The sequence below is a fragment of the Lissotriton vulgaris genome, chromosome 1_1 (genome assembly GCF_964263255.1).
Source record: "Lissotriton vulgaris chromosome 1_1, aLisVul1.2, whole genome shotgun sequence".
NCBI lineage: Eukaryota > Metazoa > Chordata > Amphibia > Caudata > Salamandridae > Lissotriton > Lissotriton vulgaris.
The window spans coordinates 1,425,027,746-1,425,055,594 of record NC_141685.1 but is presented as its reverse complement, the minus strand read 5'-3'; the positions used below and the strand labels follow the sequence as shown (position 1 = coordinate 1,425,055,594).

The window sequence follows — 27,849 nt, the reverse complement described above, 5'->3', positions numbered from 1 at the left end:
GAGTGCCTCCTCAGCTTGCCGACTGCGGAACGTCTCCGCCTTGTAGAGATCCTCTATAGAGTCAGCGATGATCCGGACATAATCCGTAAATTCCCGAAGTTATTCACTGGGCTCAGAAAGAAGAACAAATGTCAGATCCATCTACACATCAACGATCAATTGCGCCGTGTAGCTCAACACCCTTGACGAGTGCCTTTTCATCTTAAGCAATCAGTGGAAGATGAGATTCAGGAGCTGTTACAAACTGACATTATTGAAAAAACAGATGGTCCCACACCATGGGTGTCACCAGTCGTCATCGTCCCGAAGAAAGGCACTCCGGACAAGGTGCGTTTGTGTGTGGACATGAGACTTCCCAACACTGCCATAGAGAGAGAGCGTCACCCAGGACCCCACCTAAGTGATATAATAGCCGCCCTGAATGGAGCCCGAGTATTTTCAAAGCTTGAATTAAATAAAGGTAGGTATTAGTATACAAGGGAACCCGAAGGAGTGGCCAAGGACCATGGGTTAAACTACTTATTTTTGTATTACAAAAGGTCCTCGGATTTTTGTGATATCTAGAGGATTAATTTTCACAGGCTCAAAATAAAGACTGTGTTTTTCTTCTTCAGTGTCCAGCCGGACCTAGAAGCGTTTATTTTTTGAAGATGGTTAAAATAAACAGAATAAGGCGAAACAATTCGCACATTAATGACTGGGCACAAGCCTGTACCAAGTCAGAGGGAGACAATACAAAAGAAAAAGACAAAGAAATCACAGGCAAACAGGGAGAACAGGGTGGCTTATAATACAATGCAAACAGTTCTTGAATAAGCACAAACCCACAGTAACTGCCGAGAAAATTAAAAATCATACAACGAGCAGTACTGCAAAACAGTCGACGAACGTTTCGATCCCTATCTCCAATAATATAGTGGGATCATCTTCAGGACTAAAATTTGACTTTGCCTGATTTGTCGAGTAAGCCACGAGCAGGGCTGGGTGGGCCGGTCGTGGATGAAGGCACTTCCAAAGGCAATCAGTTCCAATTATAGTTGATGCCGGGTAGCGATTCACCGGAATCACAAGGAGGATTAATACCTGCCAATTGAGGTCGAATTAATTGGGACCGATAGAGCCTAGCATATAGCGTGGGCTTGATGTGGAACTTCAATTGAAAGTTGTAGCCGTGAACGGTGGTCTGTAATCCACGCAAGGCGCTCGATAGCATAAGCCTTTTCCGTGCGAGCCGTGATGTACTCGTAGTGGGGCCGCAATGGGTTCCCGTCTAGCAGCACAATGGCCAAAAAATCCGAGGACCTTTTGTAATACAAAAATAAATATTGAATTAAATAAAGGCTATCACCAGCTGGAACTCCATGAGAAATCAAGGTAGATACCCACTTTCGCTACCCACTTAGGTCTGTTTAGATACAAGAGACTGAGTTTTGGCATTTCATCAGCAGCCGAAATATTTCAGGAGATGATTCGTCAGACCATCAGACACATACCCAACTCGCTGAATTGCAGTGATGACATTTTGGTATATGGGTCGAATACACAGGAGCATGACAAGGCGCTAGATCGAGTATGCCTTGCCCTTCTAGAGGCCAACCTGACCCTAAATAAGGACAAGTGTGAGTTCCACCAATCCACTCTCAAGTTCTTTGGCCATGTGTTCTCGGGAGCGGGCATGAGGCCTGACCCGGAAAAAGTGACTGCACTCAATGCTACCAAGAGTCCTCAAGATGTTAGTGACATTCGTTCATTTCTGGGCATGACGAGCTATTGTGCCTGATACATCAAAGACTACGCCACTATCAGTCATCCATTGAGAACCCTCACCAAGCAAGGACAACCGTTTGTGTGGAGCTCCCAATGTGAGAGGGCCTTTCGGGAAATCAAACAAGCCGTTGAGGCTGCGGACAACCTGGCATACTTTAGCCCCAAGAGGAAGACTAAATAATGGTGGATGCCAGTCCAGTGGGTCTGTGTGCCATCTTAGCCCAGTACGACAAAGACACTGATCAACGGCACATCGTGGCCTGTGCCAGTCGCAGCTTATCGGAAACTGAAAGGGCCTATTCTCAGCCAGAAAAGGAGAGCCTCGCAGTCGTCTGGGCTTGCGAGCACTTTCATGTCTTCATATATGGTAAACATTTCACCATGATAACGGACAACCAGGCATTGGTCACCATATTTGGCAACCCCAATGCCAAGATGCCACCTAGAATTGAACGATGGGGCCTGCGCCTACAGGAATACACATACACAATCATACACAAACCGGGGAAAGGGGAGAACCCTGCGGACTATATGTCCCGACACCCTCAGGCATCCCAGGACTCGCCTCCATCAATAGCTGAAGAATACATACACATTGTAGTAGGATCAGCCCGACCTCCAGCCATTCCATTAGAGGCAATCCAGGAAGCTACTGCCCAAGATAACATTCTTCAGAAAGTGATGCGCCGACTGCGCTCCCATAGATGGAGGCACAACAGTGAGGAAGAGAAGACCGATCCTCAGGTCCGCCAAGAAATGCAAGCGTTCAGGCACATTAGTGATGAGCTATCTGCCAACTCGGAGGGGCTCCTCCTGAGAGACCATCGGATTGTCATCCCGAGGCAGCTACGACAAGGAGTCAGTAACCTGGCTCATGAAGGCCACAGGGGAGTGGTTGCAACCAAAAGAAATCTCTGTGAGCGAGTCTGGTTCCCGCTGCTTGATTCCATGGTGGAGGCCCCCCTCAAGGACTGCCCCCAGTGTCAACTCGTTAGCCATGGAACACCCCCAGCTCCGCTTCAAATGACTAAGTTACCCAGTGGGATATGGCAAGAACTAGCCATGGACTTTTACGGACCTCTCCAATCCAGCAAGTATGTGGTGGCTATCATGGATGAGTACTCGAGGTTTCCGATAGCCCAATTCGTACCATCCACTAATGCTTCTTGCACAATTGCGGTACTTGATGAGGTGTTTGCCGCATGGGGTGTCCCAAAGGAACTCCAAACAGACAATGGCCCTCCTTTCAATGGCCAGGAGTTTCGCGAGTTCGCAAGACACCTTAACTTTAGACATCGATAGGTCACGCCTTTGTGGTCCCAGGCTAATGGCACCATTGAGCAGTTCATGGCGACTCTCAAGAAAACGTTCAAACAAGCCACGCTCGAGAAGAAAGACTTGCAAGTTGCCCTCAACGAAGTCCTGCGAGCATACCGAACTACACACATGCCACCACAGGAAAATCCCAGGCCACTCTTATGCTGGGGCGACCCATCAGAACAAGGATTCCGACGTGGGAAGGTGCTCTGCTACCAGTGTCTCCGACACATGTCCACCAAGAAGTGGCCCTGGCTGATCAAACCAGTAAAAAAAAATGAAATTGTATGCAGACACTCGAAGGAGAGCCAAGTCTCCTTCATTACAGACAGGGGACTGTGTGGTAGTCAAACAAGAACAATCCCGAAAAACAGATTGCACGTTCAAAGACGAACCCTTGGTTGTCACCCAACAAAAGGGCACCATGGTCACGGCGGCGTCCGAAAATAGAAGGATCACCAGGAATGTGTCTCATTTTCAAAAGTGCACGCCTGGCATGAAAGAGGCGCTTGAACAGGATGGAGATCCACTGGAAACACAAGAACCCAATCAAACGGGCACAGCCCAGAGACCTGATCAGAGGACTGAAGCTGAATTGGATGATGGTGGCATGAATCTGCGACCTAGAAGGAACATTCACAGGCCTCAGAGACTGATTGAAGAACTCTAATATAGTCAGTTTGTTCTTTTGTTAACAAAGGGGGAGATGTTATGTTTTGAGCATTCTACTAGTTGGGCGTGGGTGGAGTCATGGGGTGGAGGAAGAGGAGGAGCATGAGCAGGAAAGGGGCAGTTAGAGTAGGGACAGGGACGAGTAAGGAGTGTGCCAATAAAGCTCCATAACTCTCAAGTAAGTGTCTGTCGTTATTGCATGCACGACACTACAGATATGTAACACATTTGCCATAAATTCTGAATGTTAGCACTCTAGTTGCTCATTAGATCACTGTAGTAAAGCTACTGCTCACCAGGTAAGTCTGCTGCTGGTATTCAAAGTGCATGTTTCAGTCGGCATTTCAGAATTTTTTTAATGAAATAGAAGAGGATTTGAGAAGTCACTCAAAATGTGCCATAATTTTTCTTTCTGAAGCACTAATCATACTTTCTATGGCAAAATGAACCCCCTCATTTTGTTCTTTTTTAAATTAAATGTTTTCAGACTTACCACTTCATTCCAATCAAGATGGCTTCTGGTGTGCCATACGTTTGTCATAAGTAAGACTGCTAGCGCTCTAGTTGTTCTTTAGAACACTCTGGGACATTCTGTCATTGGGCTACACTTGGGCTACATCTGGGTGATATTTGGGCTACATTTGGGCTCTTTTGTCTCTGGTGGCCATCTTGGGAGACTGCATGTCAGAATTTTTTAATGAAAGAGAAGAGGATTTGAGAAATCACTCAAAATGTGCCCTAATTTTTCGTTCTGCAGCACTAATCATACGTTCTATGGCAAAATGAACCCCCTCATTTTGTTCCTTTTTAAATTAAATGTTTTCAGACTTACCACTTCATTCCAATCAAGATGGCTTCTGGTGTGCCATACTTTTGTCATAAGTAAGACTGTTAGCGTTCTAGTTATTCTTTAGAACACTCTGGGACATTCTGTCATTGGGCTACACTTGGGTTACATCTGGGTGATATTTGGGCTACATTTGGGCTCTTTTGTCTCTGGTGGCCATCTTGGGAGACCGCATGTCAGAATTTCTTAATAAAATAGAAGAGGATTTGAGAAGTCACTCAAAATGTGCCCTAATTTTTCTTTCTGCAGCACTAATCATACTTTCTATGGCAAAATATACCCCCTCATGTTGTTCCTTTTTAAATTAAATGTTTTAACAGTTACCACTTTATTCCAATCAAGATGGCTTCAGGTGTGCCATACCTTCGTAATAATTAGGACTGTTAGCGCTCTAGTTGTTCTAAAGAACACTCTAGGAGGCAGCAGTAGAACAAAAAGGAATCAACTGACAGTCTCTGTCCTTGTTGGATGTACATGTTTTACTGGGAATGTCAGACTTCATTCTCACATGACTGAGAAAGATAATGTGAATTTACAGAAAATATGCTTTCAGTTTAGCTTATAGATCCCCTTCCAAACCACTGTAGGACAAGCATGAGATAATAGTTTCCTATCAAACATGAGTCATGATATCCCAGCTGAAGGCTTTTTCACATGGTAAAATCACCTTAGAACACACCACAATTCCTAAAATGAATATGGTACCATCAACAAATGATTTATAATGTAACTAAAGTCCTAAAACCTTCTATTAACTGCAATGCTTTTTATTGAGGTGCTATCATGTATATTGGTCCCAAGATGGCTGCCAACACTTCTTGGATGAAGTGCTGACAGCCAATCAGATCTCCCGATGAGATGTGTGGTTAGGCTCCGCCCAGATATATATATGTTTTTTCTTTTGATTTTCTCAGGAACTACTGGAGGGATTTACACCATTTAAACATAAGGCACTTCTGCGTACCAGTCCCTACAATTTTGCCAAGTTTGGTGTAATTCCGTTCAGCTTTTCGGGCTGTAGCCATGTCTAAACGTCCTAAGGAAATTAACATGGGGAAAACACATTTTGGGACCCCCCTTTTTTCTCAGCCCCTGCTTGACGAATCCCCCCAAAACGTTCAGGGAAGGAGCAGAACTAAGCTGGCCAAAATTTTGGAAAATTGCACGAAAATTCGTCAATCGACGCCAAAGTTATTCCAAATAGAATGTTGCGGATTTCCTATGGAAACTAGGTCCTAACGATATATACCTACTGGCGACCGCCAGTAGGTAATATATATATATATATATATATATATATATATATATATATATATATATATATATATACATATATATATATATATATATATATATATATATATATGTATGTATGTATGTATGTATGTATGTATGTATGTATGTATGTATGTATGTATATATATATATATATATATATATATATATACATATATATAATCAAAGGGATAGGATTCCCGAAACCAGTTTGGCTGAAAAGAACAGAATGTTGCTGTTTTCTCTGCGTCTCCTGTTGCAGTTGATTCCTAAATGAAATGGATGCAAATTTTACCGATCTTGTGGCTTCTTCCTTCGAGGGCTAAACTCTACGATGGTATGTTTGCGGCTGTAGCCCAGCCGCGGAAGAAAGCCTGCCGCTTGCTGCAGACCCGTGATGGCGCCCAATGGCGAAATCAATATACGGGAGATTGGTGTCCAGGAGCAGCTGACTACAGACAATAGGACACCCAGCGCAACATTTTCACCAGCCCACAGGGGTTTTAATCACACAGTTATTCACTGCTACAATGATGAACTCACTCAAGACAATCGGTTCATGCACTACAAGATCCAGAAGGCCATTTCATGTGACCACGCCCTTGGAGGCAGTCGCTTTAAATTCCGTGCATGCTGCATCATCATTGCCAGCAGATGCCATTGAGAAAGGGATAGGATTCCCGAAACCGGTTTGGCTGAAAAGAACAGATGTTGACTGTTTTCTCTGAGTCTCCTGTTGCAGTTGATTCCTAAATGAAATGGATGCAAATTTTACTGATCTTGTGGTTTCTTCCTCCGAGGGCTAAACTCTACGATGGTATGTTTGCGGCTGTAGCCCAGCTGCGGAAGAAAGCCTGCCGCTTTCTGCGGACCGGTGATGGCGCCCAATGGCGATATCAATATACGGGAGATTGGTGTCCAGGAGCAGCTGACTACGGACAATAGGACACCCAGCGCAACATTTTCACCAGCCCACAGGGGTTTTAATCACACAGTTATTCACTGCTTCAATGATGAACTCACTCGAGACAATTGGTTCATGCACTACAAGATCCAGAAGGCCATTTCATGTGACCACGCTCTTGGAGGCAGGCGCTTTAAATTCTGTGCATGCTGCATCATCATTGCCAGCAGATGCCATTGAGAAAGGGATAGGATTCCCAAAACCGGTTTGGCTGAAAAGAACAGATGGTGACTGTTTTCTCTGCGTCTCCTGTTGCAGTTGATTCCTAAATGAAATGGATGCAAATTTTACTGATCTTGTGGCTTCTTCCTTTGAGGGCTAAACTCTACGATGGTATGTTTGCGGCTGTAGCCCAGCCGCGGAAGAAAGCCTGCTGCTTGCTGCGGACCCGTGATGGCACCCAATGGCGATATCAATATACGGGAGATTGTTGTCCAGAAGCAGCTGACTACAGACAATAGGACACCCAGCGCACCATTTTCACCAGCCCACAGGGTTTTTTTTGTTGTTAATCACACAGTTATTCACTGCTTCAATGATGAACTCACTCGAGACAATTGGTTCATGCACTACAAGATCCAGAAGGCCATTTCATGTGACCACGCCCTTGGAGGCAGGCGCTTTAAATACTGTGCATGCTGCATCATCATTGCCAGCAGATGCCATTGAGAAAGGGATAGGATTCCCGAAACCGGTTTGGCTGAAAAGAACAGATGGTGACTGTTTTCTCTGCGTCTCCTGTTGCAGTTGATTCCTAAATGAAATGGATGCAAATTTATATACATATATATATATATATATATATATATATATATATATATATATATATATATATATATATATATATATATATATATATATATATATATATATATATATATATATATATATATGTATATATATATATCTTCAAGGAACCTAGATGTAGAGTTAGGGACAGTAAACCTATACTTCCCTATTTGTACCTACCTTTTGATAGTCTGTCCTTGATATGCAGGTACCAAGATATTCATTCTGGGGGTCGATATTTACTAGTACCACCAAGGACAACAATAACAGAAAAAACAAAAATCATTGTGTGCTTTAAAACCATGCATACTGTACCCTTTTCCCTACAAGTATTTGGGAAAGAATGCACTTATTTTGTAGAGCTTTAATGTCTGGTCATAGTTGAGTGCCATGCCTCACTAAAAATATACTTCTGACTACGGGTCTGTCTCTATGCCTGAATGGGGGAGGTAGGGATAATCGTATTGCAGCAAATGAAAGAGGAACTGATTTAACCCCATTGAGAAAAGCGGAAATTACCTTTCAAACTGAAATGTTCCTAAGAAGAGTAGTTTAAACATGTTTTTGTTACTGCTCTATGGTGTATCCAGGAAATACTAGAAGCCCTCCCTCCGACGATCCAGATGTCCAGTGGGAATATAAGCTTTGATTTTATTGTGCACACAGGTAAGAAGTTTCCCATAGATTATTTTTAGGTCTCACCTGAGCCAGCGCATGCACTAACCTGGCAAGACATTTAGTGAGTGGGCTTTAAAAAGCCAACCACAACTTTTTGTGTAGCCTAGAGCATGCGGTTACGCGCACAGTTACGAGCAGAGGTGCCATTTGGATTTCCTCTCTTGTCATGGCTCATTAAGTGCATCGCTCGCGGGCACCCTTACAGCCCGCTATCGCGATCACTTTCACTTTGACAGCCGAATCACTTTCACGGCCGCGCGGCCAATGCTTGTTTTGTCCATGGAGCTCGCTCGCTTACTCGATAGAAGTCATACCTAACTTTTACACCCACCACTTACAAAAATCCCCTGCTGCCACTGTGTGCAAAGCAGGCCCATTGCCTTCTTTCAACGTTCTTATAGTTGTAGCTCATTAGGTGAAGGTTGTTGAAATTACTCTGTAATCCATGATCTTCCACTGAGGTTTGAGGATTATACGGAAGAGAAGCTTCTGTCTGGCTCTGGATTCTGCTAAATACCAGAAGTAACCACTAGGTGGCGGCACCGGCCGGGGAAATGGCAAGCCATGTTGCTGGACCGAAAGGTTGTATTTAATTCGAAGCTCTTGTGTTTTGTGCTTTCAGCATTGCAATGCATTTTTTCGTCACGGTTTTTCCACAACATTTAATCGCTTTAACGTCGCCCCCACTATATAAGCCAAAAAGAAGAAGTTTTGTTTGGACTTCACCAGACACCGACATGATAGCAAAAGTCACAATTTCATGCTGCTATGGAGAAGAGTAAATGTTTGCTACGTTGTGGAGTTGCGAAAGTTCAACCGAGCTTCACAAACTTTCAGAGACAAACTCTTCTCACGTCCCTGACTTTGAGGCCTTATCTCTGGTTCTGAATGTCCGTGGTTACTGTCTGCTACAGTAACCTTCTTGGGTACCAATGCTTGTTATTTTCAGAAGTCGAGGCGTGGCCCAGAAAATGGTAAGACTTATGACCTCTAATGGCATTAGGTCTTTATTTACATATAGGGTTGTGCAACAGGTAAAAATTACTCCACTCAGTTTAAGGTGCGCTTAGACAGGAAGGCGCTACAATTCATCTAACATGGGCATCTAGAGATAGCGCTGTTCTCGCCTCCACTGGAAAAAGCCGAGTTTCAGTTCTTTTACCTTGACTTTGTTTACAGAACTCAAGGGGAGAAGTGAGCCAGGAAGAATGTTACAATGTATCCACTGTTCTGCTGGACCTTCGAGGATTGTCACTGTCGGCATTTCTGTTTATGGATATATTTAGGTTTTGAAATTATATATATATATATTTTTTATTTGTGTAAATATGGGTTTCTTAAGTAAGTAAGAGAGATTACCTGACACTCTGCTCATGGTAGAAGGGACACGGGGCAAAATCAAGATCGCGCTCAGATGAATCAGTTTTAAAATCACTGAACCTTTTTTAAAATATTCCTGTGTGTACTTAGAAGTGGCATTTAAAAAAAATGATAGTATTTTACGTGCTCTGCTTGAAAATTCAGTGTGTTTGAACTGCACTTAAAAACTGACAGTACCTTGTGCGATGTTTTTTAAAAACAATTCTTGTTCAGATTGATTGAATTGCGCCGAATAGCTGACAGAACTTGCACGCGCTACCTTTTGGCATAGCCAATAGGTCTCGGCTTTCGGACCTTATAAGTATTTAATTATGCAGCACAATATCCTTAGTGCAACATCAACTGTTGCATGGCTAAACACTTATAATGTCCCAAAGGCGAGACCTATTGGCTATGCCAATGCTTGTTTAACTGGTATATGAGTCAAGTACTCGTAACATAGATCTGTTCTTCAACCAGGAGTCAACTCAATTAATTTCTTACCTTGGAAACAACGCCCTGAGTGTCAGTCCTTTAATTAAAGTAGATTAGATTGTAAATGTGTTGTAAACTATGCAGGCGATTTTTCACGATGAACATGAGCAGTCACCTGCTAAAGTCTATTTTGTTGTTGATAAGTGACCTTGTCACTGTGGACTTCCTTTCTTAGATAGTTGTAGTAGTAAGTAATTTAGAGGTTAAATTAAAAATCTCCGTTCCTTCAAGGAGATGGCAGCTCCTCTGAAGATACTGTAAGGCTGCTTAAAGGCCGCCATGTTTCATGCCGCTTCTCATCTAACACTTTGGTTTTGGAGAGGTGTTTGTGCTGACAGTTATGACAGTCATATGTAGCCTGTGTTCTAACTCTTTTGGACCTCGTCAGAGACAGTTGGTTCAGTTTTCAGTGCTAAGACTAGGACTTCAAGAATATTTTAAACTTCTTTGTGTATTTGTGATAGTGTGATATACTAATTCCTTATCTCTCAAGAACAGAAACCTGTAGGTGTACAAGATGGTTGGTGTGCGATACTGCAAACCCGAAGTGATCATACTTGTCACAAATGGCCAATGAGTTAAAAGCTCTAAAGGTATTGCACATCCGAGTTCTTGAACAAGACATAACCAGTCATATCAGACAAATAACTCTCCATTTCCCCTGTGATGGCCAATGCAACTACAACTATTCTTTATCATATTTTACATCAAGAAATGAGATTCATGCGAGCACGAGTCAACCTCTGACATATTCATATAAATACATTTAGCAATACCTCTATTACTAGGACTAATTACCAATATCTAGGAGTAATTATCCCTTATTTCAGAAATCTATATATGGCTTGATCCACTGCTGAGCTACATAGAAAGATGGGGTTTTTGCAGCTTAGAGAAGCTTCTGTGGCTATTGGTAAACAAGAATGTCTATTTAATCCACAAATGCAGAGTAAACTAGGGCTTATGGATTCGCAAAGAAAAACAATTTTCCACATGGATACCAGAATTATATGACAATAATATGCCTTTTCATATGACACCCTGCGTGGTGAAAGGATGTCACTCTACCAATACGATTTCCAAACACTGACATCGGCGCACTTGCAATTTTCATTAAGAAACTACTCATTCAAGATTCAGACCTTTTGTCATAAGCCATTCATTCCAAGTCGAGGCCTCTCAAATACTCTCCCTGTAGTACAGGCACATGGCGGCTCAGCTCATCGGAGATATATTCTCTAGGCCTAGGGTGTGCTGTATAAGAGTTCCCACTCAATGAATCCACTCCATCACTTTTCAGAGCCACAGAAAAAAATGGTTACAAGTCATTTTGTTTAAATGTAGACTCTGGCAAGTGTGTGTTCCGTAGTGAATGCGTATGTTTCAAAGGTTTTGTTTTGCACTTTACCTGCCACCATCTACCTACATAAAGTGACACATTTGTATTCTAAAAAAACGTCAGGCAGAGGGTTTAATCACATTTAGAAGTGTATCCCAGTCAGTTATGAACTTGCATCTGATGCTCAAATAATTGGATTGAACAGGCGGCGCTTCTGACCAAGAACAATCAGGGTTGTTGTACGAGATGAGTTCTGGTGTTGGCACCCGTGCAACTGCTTGTACCGACATGGTTCCATTTCTTAGAGGTCCATGAGTTCAATGGTTTTCCATCATTTCTGAGCACCACTAAGTGCCTATTCAGGTTAAGAAATAACAGTATCTCAGTTTGAACCAGATAATTTACAGCCTGTCAGTCTCTTTAAAAATCTCTCCACAAAACACCCAATCCAATTTTTCTTGCAGCAGTAAGAGTACAAGCAGTGTATAAAGTATTTTTTTTTGTTTTAATAAAGAATTCTTTGGCAAATAAAGTACATCCAAGTGTCCTTTTCTACTAAACTTTATGAATGAAAAAGTGATATTCACAAACCTTTTAGGGAAATTTATTTGTGACCTGATAGTACTTGCACTTAAACCCATATCCAGAGACAACAGTAAATCTACTCTTCTAAAGACAGTTACCATATTATGGTACTAACCTTGAATCGGAGTCTCTTCTTCGTATGAAATTCCACGTCCATTGCGATTGGACTGATCTCATTACCAAATGCTGCTTTTGAGTTCTCTTTTGTCAGAACAACCCTAAAAATAGAAAAAGATTAATTGACAAAAAATGCAACAAACGACTCAATAGAAAGCTACTGTCTCATGTCAGGGGGGATTGCTTTGAAGAAAGAAAACAATCAAATGAGTAAATCAAACACTGGCATTCCCTTTTTGGATAACATTTACTATATCTGTTGAGGGATAAATTCCGTAATAAGATAACATATTATGTCCTTAGGTGTCCCGATCTCTCTCTTCCTAAGAAATACATTTTTTTTTGTTATCCGTATTCGCCATACTAGCCACCTGTACCGCTACTTGTTATTAGAGAAGCGTAGGCTGGTGTAAAGGAGAACGCAAAGAGAAACGCCCCCCGCCGGCGGCCTATGAAATACAAATTCTTTTCCTCAAGGGTTTTTAATTTTAGCATAAAAGGTGATACTTCCAGATTAAAATGGTTTCCTCTTGTTCATTGTCACGGAGGTTAACTATAATCGGGCTGTACAAGAGTAGTGGGTGTATCCTAGAGAATGTCCCACATTGTTGTTTACTTCACTGCAGAAACTTAGATCTAAGCTCAAGCTTCTTGGCATGTAGGTTCTGCGATTTGCTCTGTTTTTTTCTAGGTATCATAAACTTATCGTTGAAATGCCAAATACGCATTTGTGTCTAGAACTGCTAACAGCACAGCATATAGGCCCATACTAAAAGCTGGCATTACGGTATCTGGTCAGAAGTAAAATAGTTACTATTAAAAAGACTTGTAAGATGGAACCAGAGTGCTGCAAAGGGAATGTAATTAACACAAGATTTAGGCTTGGATTCACAAACTGTACATTGGAGTACCCTTTATAGTACTACAAAAGATACAAACAATTGCAATTCACAAACTATGTGCAGAGTTGTATGCCTCTACATTACTTTACTCAGATGTGTGAAGTTCTCGACTGTGGAGTCTCCATACATGTAAGTATATATTTTAGTAGTAAATGTGGAAGGGATACGGAAGTGGCTTAAAAAAAGAGGCACATTTGATACATGAGGGGATGAAGGGAGGAGTAAAAAGGTTTTAGGGATGGTCAAGGAGGAGTTTTGGAGGGATGTCACCCACCCACACAAAAGTAGGCCAGTTTCAAAACTCAGGGGGTGGAGACATGTAATTGAACTTTTGTAGTAAGTTTGTGAGTACCGAAAGTAGTAAAGTTACTCAGAAGTGTAAGTTACTTTTGAGAATTTGTTCATTATTAAATTAAAACTTAAACACAAAAAAGATTGGGTTGTGATTCTCAATTCTATGAGGGCAGAACTGTATTTTAGTTTTGGTTTTGAAATGAAGCGATGCCCGTGAAATGTCTTTTTTTTATAATACCTTTTGGGGAAATAATGCTTTTTAAAAACACAGCTTCACTAACTTGCAGCAACTGTCTTTGATTAAAAAGTAGCTGATGGAAGAAAAAGTCCAAACCTTTACAACTGGTTTGGTAAAGTCATACTTAGTTCTAAACAATAGTCCCCAGATAAGCAGAAACCTCTTTGTTTACTTAAGATAATCTGTTAAAGTGGAAACATATATGTGCCAGCTTACATAATGGAGCACAGCCAAAGGCTCCTTTACCTTTGGTTTTGCTTTCTTCTTCTCCCAGCAAATCAATTCCATGGTAAGCAAGCATGTCCTGGTTGGACCCTGGATCCTTTAGTACTTAGTTGTCAACAGAAATGTAAGGATTCACAATGAACCAGGAGGCAATACTCCTCATTGAATCACAGTGAGTAGCTTTTTATAATTGGGTTAAAGCAAACTGTTGGAAATTGGGTCGTAGGTTGACTGGGCTTTGAGCCCTAGTCAAGCAGCAACCACAATCTTAGTCAGGGTAAGAAGTAGGCAAACCCTAAATTAACCTGTGCTCAACCTCTGGTAAATTGGCACAGAGCAGTCTAGATTAACTTAGAGGCAATGCATAAAGGATTTGGTCAACACTTCAAACAGTAAAACAGTGAAAACACCACGCAAAAAAGATTCCACACCAGGTTAGAAAGATAGAGAGTAACTTAATAAATGAACCAAGACCAACAGGACAAAAATACAATAAGTGGAACTTGAGATCTGGAATTTAAAAGATTTTAGGTAAAAATAGCGGCAAGAAGCAAAACGCACTATTTGGGATATTTGGTTGTGCCGGACCGGGACAAAGTCAAAAGCTCAGACCGACCGTGATGCAGCCCAGGCCAGCGCAGGGACCCATTTAGGTCCACTGAACCAAAGTACCTTAATCCTGCAAATGAGGCAGAACGGCGGTTCTGAATTGCGGCAAGGCTGCGGTGGGAGTTCCTGATGTGTCAATGTTGTGGATCCTGTCGACGGGGCTTATGATACAAAGTCCAGTGTTGAGGATGAGAGGCATAGCAGGGGCAATGCATCACCTCTGATGAGCTGTGAAGCTGGAACGAAGAGATCTGATATTGTCGTCAAGGCTGCCATTGAAGAGGGATGCCAGGGTCTTGTCCCGGGTAAATCGTTGCATGCGACGGTTGCGCAGGTGATGCTTGGGTCCCAAACCTTGTGGCCTCACTAAGAGGAAAGTGAGGGACCATCTGGAGGTTTGCTCCCCCGCTCCCTCTTTAAACTGTGTATTGCTAAATGCCAGGTCACTGGTTAAACATGGTCTAGAGTGCAGCTTACTGTTGGAAGATCATCAGATAGGGACGGCCTTCATTATGGAGACCTGGACTGATTGTACCTCTGGCCCCGATATTGGGAAGGCCCTGCCTGCCAACTTTTTATGCCACACGCTGGATCGTCCCTCTGGCAGGGGGGAGGACTGGCTGTTATTTACCACTGCAGTCTTGAGCCCTCTTTCGCCACTGCATCTATTGACTCATGTGAAGCTCTGTCCATCAGCATGCGTCTTTCTCCCCATAACACCTTTAAAGGGATTCTGGTTTATCGGCCCCCAGGGCCCAGTGGTCTGTTTCTGGATTCATTGGGCACCTTGCTGGAGGCGGAGCTATGTGCGAAAACCTTCACGATCATGGGAGACTTCAACTTTCATCTAGAGAATGCCCTAGACTCGGATACTGATAGACTGACTGGCCTTTTGGGGGATGGAGGACTAGACCAAAGGGTGATGGGTCCTACGCACTCAGCTGGGCACACGCTAGATGGCATTTTTTCCAACAATGCCGGTTTGGACTTGCGGGAAGTTCGACCTCTCTCATGGTCCGATCATGCTGCCATTCTTTTTTTGCTCCGAATAGGGTCTGGGAATTTAGCCTCGGCTGAATCAAGGAATAAAATTGCTGTCGGGGTCTGTAAAAATATAAAGGGGGAGGAGATAGGGAAGTTGTTAACGTCCAGTACGCCTAAATTTCCAACAAATGTTAACATTGCAGAGGATTTGTACACAAGGTGGATCGAGAATGCCTGCGATAAATTTGCACCAACAAAATCTTTCACACCCAGGAGAGCGCAGCCATCAGCACCCTGGTTTTCAGACCTTTTGCAAAAACACAAAACAGAGTGTAAAAGGCGTGAGAGGATCTGCAGAAGGGATTACTGCCCCTCAAACATGGAAAAATATAAAGAAAGTCAGATTTTTTATAAACAACTGATTGTGGAGGCGAAAAAGGCCTTTTTTTCTGAGCAAATTGATAGGGCCAGCTCCTCTTCTAGAGAACTCTTCAAGACCATTATCAGACTGACCACTCCAACCAAGCCATGCACGCAGAGCAGTGCAACTTTATGTGAGTCCTTAGCTTTATCTTTTAGGAATGAGGTTGAAGGGATCTTTTCCTCCTTTTCCGAAATCAAAGGTAAGGCGGGGGCTTCGGTAGCCCGTACTGGTAAAAGAATGGGGATTAACCAGGATAGGTTAGAGCGGTTCAACCCTTTACAATACTCAGAGGTTTTAAACCTAGTGCGGACGGTTCGATCTAGGTCGCCTAATGATCCTTGTCCGCCCGCAGTTCTTAAAACCTGCCCTGAGGTCATTGCTTCCACTCTCACTCCCATGCTGAATAAGATCATGGATTTGAGTGTATACCCCAGGAAGTGGAAATCTGCATCTATACTTCTCCTTTTAAAGAAACCCAGTCTGGATGCTAAGGACCCTAACAATTATAGACCCATATCCCGCCTTCTTTTTCCAGCTAAAATTTTAGAGAAGGCCATCAATCAACAACTCAGCTCGTTCCTTCAGAAGACCAATGCTCTAGACTCAACACAATTTGGGTTCCGTGCAGGTCCCTTATCAAGGCCACGGAATAGGTGAGAGCGGCGGTAGATCAGGGAGGGGCTGCTGTGCTGATTCTGTTGGATCTGTCGGCAGCTTTCGACACGGTCCATCATGGAGTATCGGTTGGCGGAGGCAGGACTTGAGGGCCCGGTTTGGAGTCTCCTTAAGTCCTTTTTGACCAACAGAAGTCAGACAGTTGACCTGGGGGTGAATATATCTAGACCTTTTGCCCTTCCCTGTGGCGTACCGCAGGGGTCCTCTTTAAGCCCCACGCTCTTTAATATTTATGTCAGCCCGCTGGAGGACTTGATAAGGTCTTTCGGTCTGCAAATTACATCTTACGCAGACGATACCCAAATTGTGTTATCAGTACAACGAGGGTCGCAAGTGGATATGAAAGCAAGGTGTCATGACTGTTTGAAGAGCGTGGCAGATTGGATGGCCTCTAATTGTGAGGAAATATCAATTTTATGGTCAAGAAATGTTCCCTAACGTGTACCCCACCGTCTCCATGTACGAACTTAAAGTGCATGTAACTTCCCTCCTGTGCCAGCTATGAAGACGCAAATACATTTGCGTCCAACGTTAACATGTCCTCTTTCAGACCCGCCATGAACGGGTTGAATATTCAGTTTCTAAATATGCTATGCCAACGTCTTTTTGTGGTGTACTTTACACGTTTTTCAGCTCTGGCGAAGTAGGCCCTGAATTCTGCCATCAAGCCTTTTTCTGCCTTCTGACTCTGAACGCCTCAGCCTGGGCTGCCTCTGTACCCGTGACCTCTGCCTTACTCCCTGCGCGGCTCACGGCGCTTAGCTCAGCATGCTGCCTGCCAAGACCAAATTCAACCTTCGCATTATCTGTTCCGCTCCTCGAAAATACATTCCTACCTACTAGTTTAAGTAAACATCCCCCCAGCTGCAGAGCAAAGGGCCCGGCCTCACTGTCTCCGTGCAAGTAATTCATAGCCTCTGTTACCATGGTAGGCCCATGCCCCCTCGCATCTCATGCAGACACTTAGACGCTTATACACGCACTCACAGTCAGTATAGAATAGCTTCTGCCCCAGAGACCTTTTCCTTTCGATAATATGGTTCCTAAACATCAGATATCAGATATGATAGTGGTACGAGTTGATCTGACATGCCAGACTTCTGTCTCTTTCCGCTAGTGTAAATGTCAAGTCCCCTGCACCCTCCAGTTTCACGTCATGCCCACGTCATGCAGCTGCGCGCGCATCCAGGCCTCCGATTTCTGCTGACATTGCAATATTCTGCTTTGCACCCACCTACTTGTGACACTTACATGTGACGTTTTCTATATGCACGCCTAGTTCACGCCTTCTAATTACGTATCACTACCACGTGTGTGCTCTTATCTTGTTTCTCTCAGCTGTTACGCCTACTGTATTGGTTTCTATAATGTGATTTAAGTATATAAGCTATGTATTGTCAATAAAATATTGCTCTATCCCTTCCTGCACCCCAGTGGTGGCAGGAACCCGATATCCGATCTGGTACCATGACCATTCCTTTTTAAGGAATAAAACCCCTAAGAACTCTAACACCACGGACTCTGCCTCTTTCTTTCCGATTGAGTTATTTTTGTTTAAGTACTTACCTGCATAGAAATTAAGACGGTAAATCAAATATTTACCACATTATTTTGGCGCCCGAACAGGGACCCCTCCCCCACCCCACGCGCCGGTTGGTGCGTTGCAAGCTTTGCCCCCTGCCATCAGTCAAGACGGAACTACGCGTACCCGCAGGATTTCCTGTATCTCCCTCTGGCCCACGGAGGTGACGGAGACTGCGATCAGCACCCAGACGAGGCGGTGAGGAGTGCGGAGGATCCCGACCAGAGCCTAGCTGAAAGAAGCAAGGTCCGAGGTGTCAAGAGGCCCACCAGTTTCCGAAGTATCCACGTGTCGAGTCGAGTTGAGTCCGGTCCAGTCCAGTCAAGTTTTTCGAGGCCTTCTGTTTCCGTGCTTCCCGGTGAGTACCATTGCTGGGACGTATCTAGACGGGTGCATTATAATGTATCCGGTAAAGACGGGTTTGGGTACACAAACGCGGTCTGCACTGTTTTAGACAGTGTATCTGTACTGTTTAGCAGTATATCCGTTATTCAAGTTCTTGCACTGTCTTCGACAGTGTATCTGTACTGTTTAGCAGTACATCTAGTTCCGAGGGTAGAGATATATGTTCAAAATGTTCTCTCATGTGATTAATGTCGTGGTATGAGTGATTGTTTAATGTGCATTATTGTGTTTTTGTGTAACTAGTTGTGTTCAGAGTTAAAGTAGCAAGGATTGAGTATCCAGTACTAAGTAGACAAAATGCCGTTTTTCAATAAGTTAAAGCAGATAGGAACTAGGAAAGGGATGCTAGAGGAAGAAATTCCTATCCCCCCTAGGGACACGCCTGGAAATTACATGTACCATAAGCATGGCATAGACGCCATACTGTATCTAGATTTATGGGCCGATTATACTAAGCACCTAGAAGAAAGACACAGATGGCCCGCTACAGGAACATGGGATGCCGAGTGCATCCTGAAAGTAGAAGAAGCACTATGGAGAAAGAAAGCCAGACAATCACAGAAAGATGCCATAGAATTATGGCGTAAGGAATCACATAAACGAGCCGAAAAAGAACTCCGAAAAGAAGACAGACTTAGAGAAGCGCCGGATAGAGTCCGAGAAAATGAATTAGTTAAAGAAGGGATCCGAGTAAAAGCCGAACAAGTAGACCGCGCACGAAACAATCTTGTAAATGGCATGTACTTAGTGGCCGAGGGTTCGCCTGAAGCCAATTCAGAAATACCGAAAGATCTGCCGCCACCATTGGTTCCAACTAAAGTAAACCACAGGACCACTAAAGACATATTCCTGGCTTCCTATCTAGATGATGTAGCACCCGCTTACACCAACCCACCTGCCCGCGTACCGCCTACTGACGGTGACGGAGGTGGCAACCCGGCTCAAGACCATATCCCGCCATTACCGCAACAGAGTTCCCCCGTTCGACAGCCTGTCCCTCCACCCCCACCACTTCCCACACCTAAGGTTAAAATACCAAATCCGTTTTTGCCTGATCCAACTAAGAGACAAGGTCAGGTACACATACAGACTCCACAGAGAGATAATGCCCAAGCCTCCGCCCCAGGAGGTGCAACGGGGGGTCTTCAGACCCCGCCAGCAACACACAGATTACACGTTAGGGACACGCTGAAGCCATATACACCCCAATCACCCCGTCTCGACATACTCAAAGAACCCCTTCCAGTTTGCAGATATGATCCAGTACCCGGTAAAGACGATAGAATGTTGATAGCATCACTACGTTTGCGACAAGCCACAGATTATCTAGTGTTAATCCCGGGGATGACTGATCATCTAGATAGAATATATCATTTTGTCCAGACTGGGGAAAATCCTGAAAGTATTAAGGAGACCCTGGTGCACCAGAAAGTTGACACTCAAGCATATGTATTACGTTTTTTCATAAATTGCTTAATAAGAGACCGAGACAGGCCTGGGGTAGACCAGGAAGAAATGGAAGCACTAAACAGGTGGGGTCAAAATATAGCCGAAGGAAAGCATGATAGACAGAATTGCATATCTAGCATGTACAAGAAAATAAGAAAAGCAGTAATAGAAATACACGAAAAAGAAAAAGAAAATGGCTCCTCCGAGGAGGAGGAAGGACCTGAAGAACCAGAAACGACTACAGATACGATAGCGTATGTAGGTAAGGGAACTTACCTTAGGAAAGGCATTCGCCCAGAAAGCAAGAGAGTTTTTCTCTCTGGCATATCAAAACCGAATTCTCCTGAATATCTGTTTCAAGACACTGATAAAATGCTTCGAGAACGAATGGGGTGCCATGTACTCAATTCTATGGATGAACAAGAACTAGCCCGGTCAGCAGTATTATGGGCTGACAATACTAATATATACAATGATGACACAGTAGCACAGACATTTCTGAACCTTTCCCCAGACGAGCAGAAATTAGCAGGTATATATATGATTCAGCACCTCCTCACGTTATACAGAAATCAACATTCTGATCCAGGTCCCTTACCTGATACATTAGAAGCGCTACTTATGAATAGATGGAGAGGCCTAATTACCAAGTTAATTCAAATAATTCTAGAACAACGGCACAGATATAACACTTTCTTAGGCCCACAATATGTTTCCGCTCCGCCCCCAGAAAGGAAAATGTTTCATATGGAGCATTTTGAAAGGCAGAACCCATTACGAGAAGTACATCCAGTTATGGGCACCGATAATACCCTGAAACGTGTGTATGTATACACACCTCTGACCAAGTTAGAATTATTGGAGATGAAGAAACTAGTACCCTGTCACGATAAAGACCCTGCAGGTTTTCACAGAGAACTTAAGGATATGTTACTCATGGGAGATTACACCTATACTGATATTATGAAATTGTTAAAGGTTCTGTTGCCCACCGGCATCTACGAGAAGCTCAAGGAAAGAGAATGGGAGGTGGGAGATAAAAAGATTATATGGACTGAAATAGAAGACGAGGAAAAAATTCGTACTCCAGGGCTAGGCCTTGGGGAAAAAGCTAAAGCATTACCAGGTTTGATAGTACAGGTCTTGCCCAGATTATTGACAACTAAAAAGGAAGACTGGGACGCAATCTCAGCCTGTAAACAGAAACACGATGAAGATACTAGTGACTTCTATTCAAGATTCGAGAAATGTTTTATTATTAATAGTGGCCTGAAACCAAGTAGCGAGTCATACCCACACCTTTTTGTAAGTAAATTAGTAGAGAATTCCCTAACGCAAGTTAAGAATCGAGTATATAAAGTCGAAAGCACATGGCAAGCAAATACGCCATCCCAGATGTTACAGATGTTACAGTATCATCAGAACAGAATTAGAGAAGAACAGGATCATGAACAGAGACGCATGAAAGACACGAAAATGAAAATGTTAGTGGCCCAGTCGGTTCCAGCCGACGGCCAGAGAAAGGGTACGACCCAGACAGGTAATGCAGCAGCTCCCGTTAAAGGGACATGCAACTATTGCAAGCAGCCAGGTCACTACGTACATGAATGTCCAGTCCTGAAACACAATATAGCAACAGGTAAAACTAAAGAAAGACTGCATCCGCCTAGACAAGACCAGGGCCAACAACAGACTTCGCAGAATTCACAACCTATGCATGCTTCATCACATACAGGACAGGCCACAGCGGCATCACAGCCACAGCCCATTGCCGCGACACAGCAAGTTTCACGGCAGATGTGCCAGTATGCCCAATCAGATTATCCCGATTATCAGCGATACACATGAAACAGCCTAGAGAGGGAGGTTGGCTTGCCTCTTATTGAGATTCCTGTAGATCAAGAGGGTCCTTATGTACACAGTCAAGTATTGGGAAAAGACAGAAAGTTTTTAATTGACACAGGGGCAAGCCGCACAACAATCAGCCATGATGAAGTCCCAGGGGCACCCCTCTCAGGCTCACAGAATGTTTCCCTTGGTTTTTCAGGACAGCCTATTGTAAATGAGGTATCGAAACCCGTCCCCCTAGCCGTAGGTCCATTATCACGTGTTACAGACTTATTACTAACGAAATCATGTCCAGAAAACTTGTTAGGTATCAAAACATTGAAGGCTCTAGGAGCTGTGATATGCTGTTCTCCGGAAGGAGTTAGACTTTTCTTGCGAGACTTCAAGGGTCACTATGTATTACGAGAGTTTGATGTCAGATTGAAAAATGTACCGAAACACCTGTGGGCACAAGGCCCAACCGATGTAGGCTGCATGCACATTACACCATACCGTGTTACACTCAAGCCAGGTGTTGTTTTACCCCGAATCAGACAATACAAGTTACCACCCGATGCTGTAGTGGCTTTACTGGAAATCATTGAAGAGCTCATTGCCCAAGGAGTGGTCGTAGAAACCGACTCCAATATCTGTAATTCCCCTATCATTCCGATTCTAAAACGTACTGATCCCAATGCACCGCCAGTATATCGGCTGGTGATTGATTTACGAGAACTGAATAAATGCATTGTTCCACAGTACCCTGTGGTTCCCGACATCTCATCCTTATTGACTGCTATTGATTCAGAAGCAACGTTCTTTACTGTAATTGACCTCAAGAACGCCTTCTTCAGTGTGCCCATTGATCCAGAGAGCCAATATCTCTTCGGATTTAGTTTAAATGGACGAAGTTTCAAATTTTCACACGCACCTCAAGGATTCACAGAAAGCCCCAGCATCTATAGCCAAGCACTGAAAAGACAACTTGATTGTATCCAAATGCCAGTTAACACTGCCTTACTACAGTACGTCGATGATCTGCTGATCACCGCACGAAGTGAACCCGAATGTGAGCAAGCATCACTGACGGTTTTACATTTTCTGGCCGACAAGGGACACAAGGTGTCTCCTTCGAAGCTACAATTCTGTGTTCAGCAAGTTGTGTACTTGGGTCACTTGCTGTCCAAAGTGGGGAGACAGCTCACTCCTGATCGCATCCAGCTAATTGTAAATATGCCGCAACCCCAGACACAAAAGGAAGTGCGGGCCTTTATAGGCCTCACCTCGTACTGCAGACAATGGATTCCTCAGTATGCATTTCTAGCTAAACCACTCATTCAGTTGACAACACAGGAGGCAGCGACTTCGACTGCCCTCCCTTGGACTCAGGAACATACACAGGCTTTTGAAGAATTAAAGAAAGCTTTATGTCAAGCACCAGTTCTAGCAACACCATGTTACAACAAACCTTTTACACTTTTTGTTACAGAACGTGATGGTACAGCGTTATCTGTCCTCACTCAAGACCAAGCAGGTTCACATAAGCCTTGCGCTTAATTTTTCAAGTACATTGGATTCAGTAGCCCAGGCACTCCCTGCGTGCTTAAAGTCAGTTGCAGCGACAGCCCTAGCAATCAGACAGAGCGACTCAATTGTATTAGGACATCCATTAACAGTGCAAGTTCCACATTCTGTAGAGGTCCTTCTAAACCGAACCCAGACTCAACACTTGACTATAGCACGACTGACAGGTTATGAATTGACGCTATTCCAGCCACACATAGAAATCAGACGCTGTAGCATTCTAAACCCCGCAACATTGTTACCTTCGATTATGACAGATCCAGCCCTGCATGATTGTATAGAAATCATTAATGCAGTAACAAAGCCCCGACGAGACTTAACAGATGTTCCATTGACAAATCCAGACCTGACACTTTACGTGGACGGTTCATGTATGAGAACAAGTACAGGAGAATTAGTGGCCGCGTATGCAGTGACCACTGAAACTGAAGTCAAAGAAACACATCGTATTGACACACTGTCTGCTCAAGCGGCGGAGCTCATTGCTCTGACCCGAGCCTGCATACTAGCCAAGAACAGAAATGTTAACATATACACAGATTCCCGTTATGCTTTCGGAGTCGTACACGACTTCGGAGTGTTATGGCAAGAACGAGGTTTTTTGACCTCTCACGGTGCCAAGATCCAACACGGTTCCCTCATTCAAGCCCTGTTAGAAGCAATACATCTGCCCTCAGGCATATCCATCATGAAGTGTAAAGCACATACTAAAGTTACAGATTCTGTTTCCCAGGGTAATGACCTGGCAGACCAAACAGCAAAACATACAGCATTGACTCACACCCAGACAACTGACGTGACAAAGACCATAGTACCGACACATTGTATGACAGTTAAAGATCCCACACTAGATGTAATCGATATTCAGACACATGCCACTCCAGATGAAATCAAGAAATGGACTGAACTAGGAGGGATTCAGACAGATCAAGGATGGATGACGAAGGGAAAATCTACATGGTTTCTCCCTGACTCTATGGTTCAAGTCATAATAAATACAGCACATAGTCCAGCACACCTAGGATAAAAAGCTATGTTAGACAGTTTACAGAATCTCTGGTACAACAAACACTTACGAGCAGCAGCAAAACAGAAAGTGCGTACTTGCATGATCTGTTGTCAGTTCAATCCAGGTAAAAGCGTCCCTGTAGAGCAAGGTGGATTTCATCCTCCCGATCACCCTTTTGAAGTCCCCCAGATGGATTATATCCAGATGGACCGATGTCGAGGATTTAAGTACGTCCTCGTAGTTGTTTGTGCACTTTCCCGTTGGACCGAAGCATATCCAGTCCCAGATTACACTGCCCCGACCACTGCCAGGCAGCTGGTTCGAGAATTCTTCCCACGTTACGGCTTGCCTCGTATCGTGTACTCAGATAACGGACAGCCATTCTCATCCGAGCTCATGAAACAGGTTTCCCTTCTGCTGGGATATCAGTGGAGATTCCATTGTGTCCGACATCCCGAGGCCGCTGGCCTTGTAGAAAGGCATAACCAGACATTGAAAACACGCCTTGCCAAAATCTGTAAAGAGAAAGGGGTCGACTGGATAGTCGCCCTGCCAGTTGCACTGTTCTACATGAGAATGGTCCCCCATTCGAGATCAGGGCTATCCCCGTATGAAGTGGTCTTTGGCAGACCACCGAATATGTGGGGGACGCCCATGCCTAAGAAAATCACCGATGTTGATTGTAATATGCTGACAGATTACCTTGCCTCCTTGATGTCTGCACTCCAATCATGTCGTTCACAGGTTGCCGCAGCCTTTCCCGACAACACTGATGTAAAGCCACACGATGTCCGTCCCGGCGATACTGTGTTGATTCGCAATTTCGACAGGAAAAGCCCGCTGGAGCCCCGCTGGAAGGAGCCGAAGATCGTCCTTCTTACCACGAGGACCGCGATTAAAGTGGAAGGCCGAAAGGGGTGGATCCACACGAGTCATATTAAAAAATGTAACGAACTGCTGCCAGAAACTGACTCGTCCACCCCCTCAAAGGACTGCCTCGAATCTAGTGACTCTAAAGTTCCCAAGCGAGAGAAAACTCCCCAAGAGGAGTATCGAACAAAACTTCGATCTAGCAAGTCAGACAGTTTAATTGTTTAAGTCCTCCCCTAGGTGAATCGGTTAAATAGTTTCTGGCATGTATCCCCTAGATCGAGATAGAGAGAGAGAGAGACAACTCAAGAAACGTACATACTGTAAATCACTCCGCAGTCACTGTATAGTGACATTATTGGTTATGTTTTTTCTAAGTCTTTTGATTATTGTTGCTAGTATACTACTGCCAATATACTACCCTATCTTTAAGCGTGAACACTCTGCTTACAATGTAACTGCCGAACATTCTTTTAGTGAATTACCGCCTCATGAACTATCTTACAGACTGGCGCTGCGCAACAACACATTCATTAGTATGTTACATCACTCCCATCAGACTAACAATGCTACAAACTGTTGTATATGTGGCCGACTCCCTCCCTATCAGAAATATAAGGGAGTTCTGCCTCTCTTTCCGTACCCGTTCACTCACAATGGATCCTGTGGTGCATGGTTTAGGTTAATTAATTCTTTAGATTCTGATATTGCTGTTTTCGAGGGGAATTGGATTTGGGGAAACCTGAACCTAGTTCTGCTCAACGTCTGCTACCCTGACAAGAAGGGACTTCCCATTAGGACAGGAACTGATCTAGAAAATGAAGTATATGGATTAGGTAATTATACAATTAACCTCATGATTCTTACTGTTGAATCCGAAGCTGCACCAGTTCTCCCTGCTATGTCAGTATTACCAGTCACAGGTGACTTATGTGTCAGAAAGAAGGGTTCAGTACACTTAGGTCATAGTAAATGTACTACTGTGGTCGAATTCAGTGATCATGGCAAGTCTTCCTTTAGAGCTACTCGTCATTCCTATTTTGTTTGTGGCCATACCGCATACATACGTTTACCTCCAGATTGGGATGGTACCTGTTACATTGCCTTCCTTCTGCCACCTGTTTTCCTAGCCCCTCCTGATTATCACAGAAATACAAATCTAGTAAAGAGTAGACTCAGAAGAGATCTCCCAATTGTCGACTATACTGAAACGGCATGGGAGCAATACACAGATTTCAATAAAGGATTCTTTTTCTTCACAGGCCCCGTCCAAAACAGTAAACTAATACGTAGATTAACTAGAACACTCGAAGCAGTAGTGAATGAGACTACCTCCGCTCTAGGCAACTTAACAGAGGAGCAGTCCGCCATGCGGGTTGTTGTTCTTCAAAACCGTCTTGTTATTGACGTCATCTTGGCAGATAGAGACGGAGCTTGTAAGGTCATCGGGTCAAGTTGCTGTGTTTTCATTCCAGAAAACGCACCAACGGTATACCAAGCTATTACACGTCTTCATAAAATTGCAAGTTTGATACATCAGAATCCAGGCACCTGGACTTGGTCCGGTTGGTTCTGGACAACGTTGACTGCTTGGGGATGGAAGATCCTATCCTTCCTAGGCATTGCTCTTGTCATAGTATTCAGTTGCTGCCTGTGCCTACAATGTGGGCCAGCGATTTGTGGACTGTGCTCCACATCGTGCATTGCACATTCCAGTTTTCACTCAAAACGCAAAAAGAAGAAAGAAGAGCAAATGATGTTACAAGAACAGACTGATCGATTCATGAGGATCGATATATCATGAAGGGTCCGTAGGGAACAAGGAGGGAATGAGGAAATATAAATTTTATGGTCAAGAAATGTTCCCTAACGTGTACCCCACCGTCTCCATGTACGAACTTAAAGTGCATGTAACTTCCCTCCTGTGCCAGCTATGAAGACGCAAATACATTTGCGTCCAACGTTAACATGTCCTCTTTCAGACCCGCCATGAACGGGTTGAATATTCAGTTTCTAAATATGCTATGCCAACGTCTTTTTGTGGTGTACTTTACACGTTTTTCAGCTCTGGCGAAGTAGGCCCTGAATTCTGCCATCAAGCCTTTTTCTGCCTTCTGACTCTGAATGCCTCAGCCTGGGCTGCCTCTGTACCCGTGACCTCTGCCTTACTCCCTGCGCGGCTCACGGCGCTTAGCTCAGCCTGCTGCCTGCCAAGACCAAATTCAACCTTCGCATTATCTGTTCCGCTCCTCGAAAATACATTCCTACCTACTAGTTTAAGTAAACATCCCCCCAGCTGCAGAGCAAAGGGCCCGGCCTCACTGTCTCCGTGCAAGTAATTCATAGCCTCTGTTACCATGGTAGGCCCATGCCCCCTCGCATCTCATGCAGACACTTAGACGCTTATACACGCACTCACAGTCAGTATAGAATAGCTTCTGCCCCAGAGACCTTTTCCTTTCGATAATATGGTTCCTAAACATCAGATATCAGATATGATAGTGGTACGAGTTGATCTGACATGCCAGACTTCTGTCTCTTTCCGCTAGTGTAAATGTCAAGTCCCCT

At 43.9% G+C, this 27,849-nt stretch overlaps 1 protein-coding gene across 1 annotated transcript in view; it reads right to left on the bottom strand.

The window, feature by feature from the left end:
* LOC147750636 (lysosomal alpha-glucosidase-like) overlaps positions 1–27,849 on the bottom strand; it is an 817,641-nt gene that overhangs the window by 742,262 nt on the left and 47,530 nt on the right. The window contains exon 3 of the mRNA XM_086967236.1: positions 12,203–12,305. Within this exon, the coding sequence (XP_086823362.1) occupies positions 12,203–12,305 (103 nt within the window). The remainder of the gene's footprint in view (positions 1–12,202; positions 12,306–27,849) is intronic.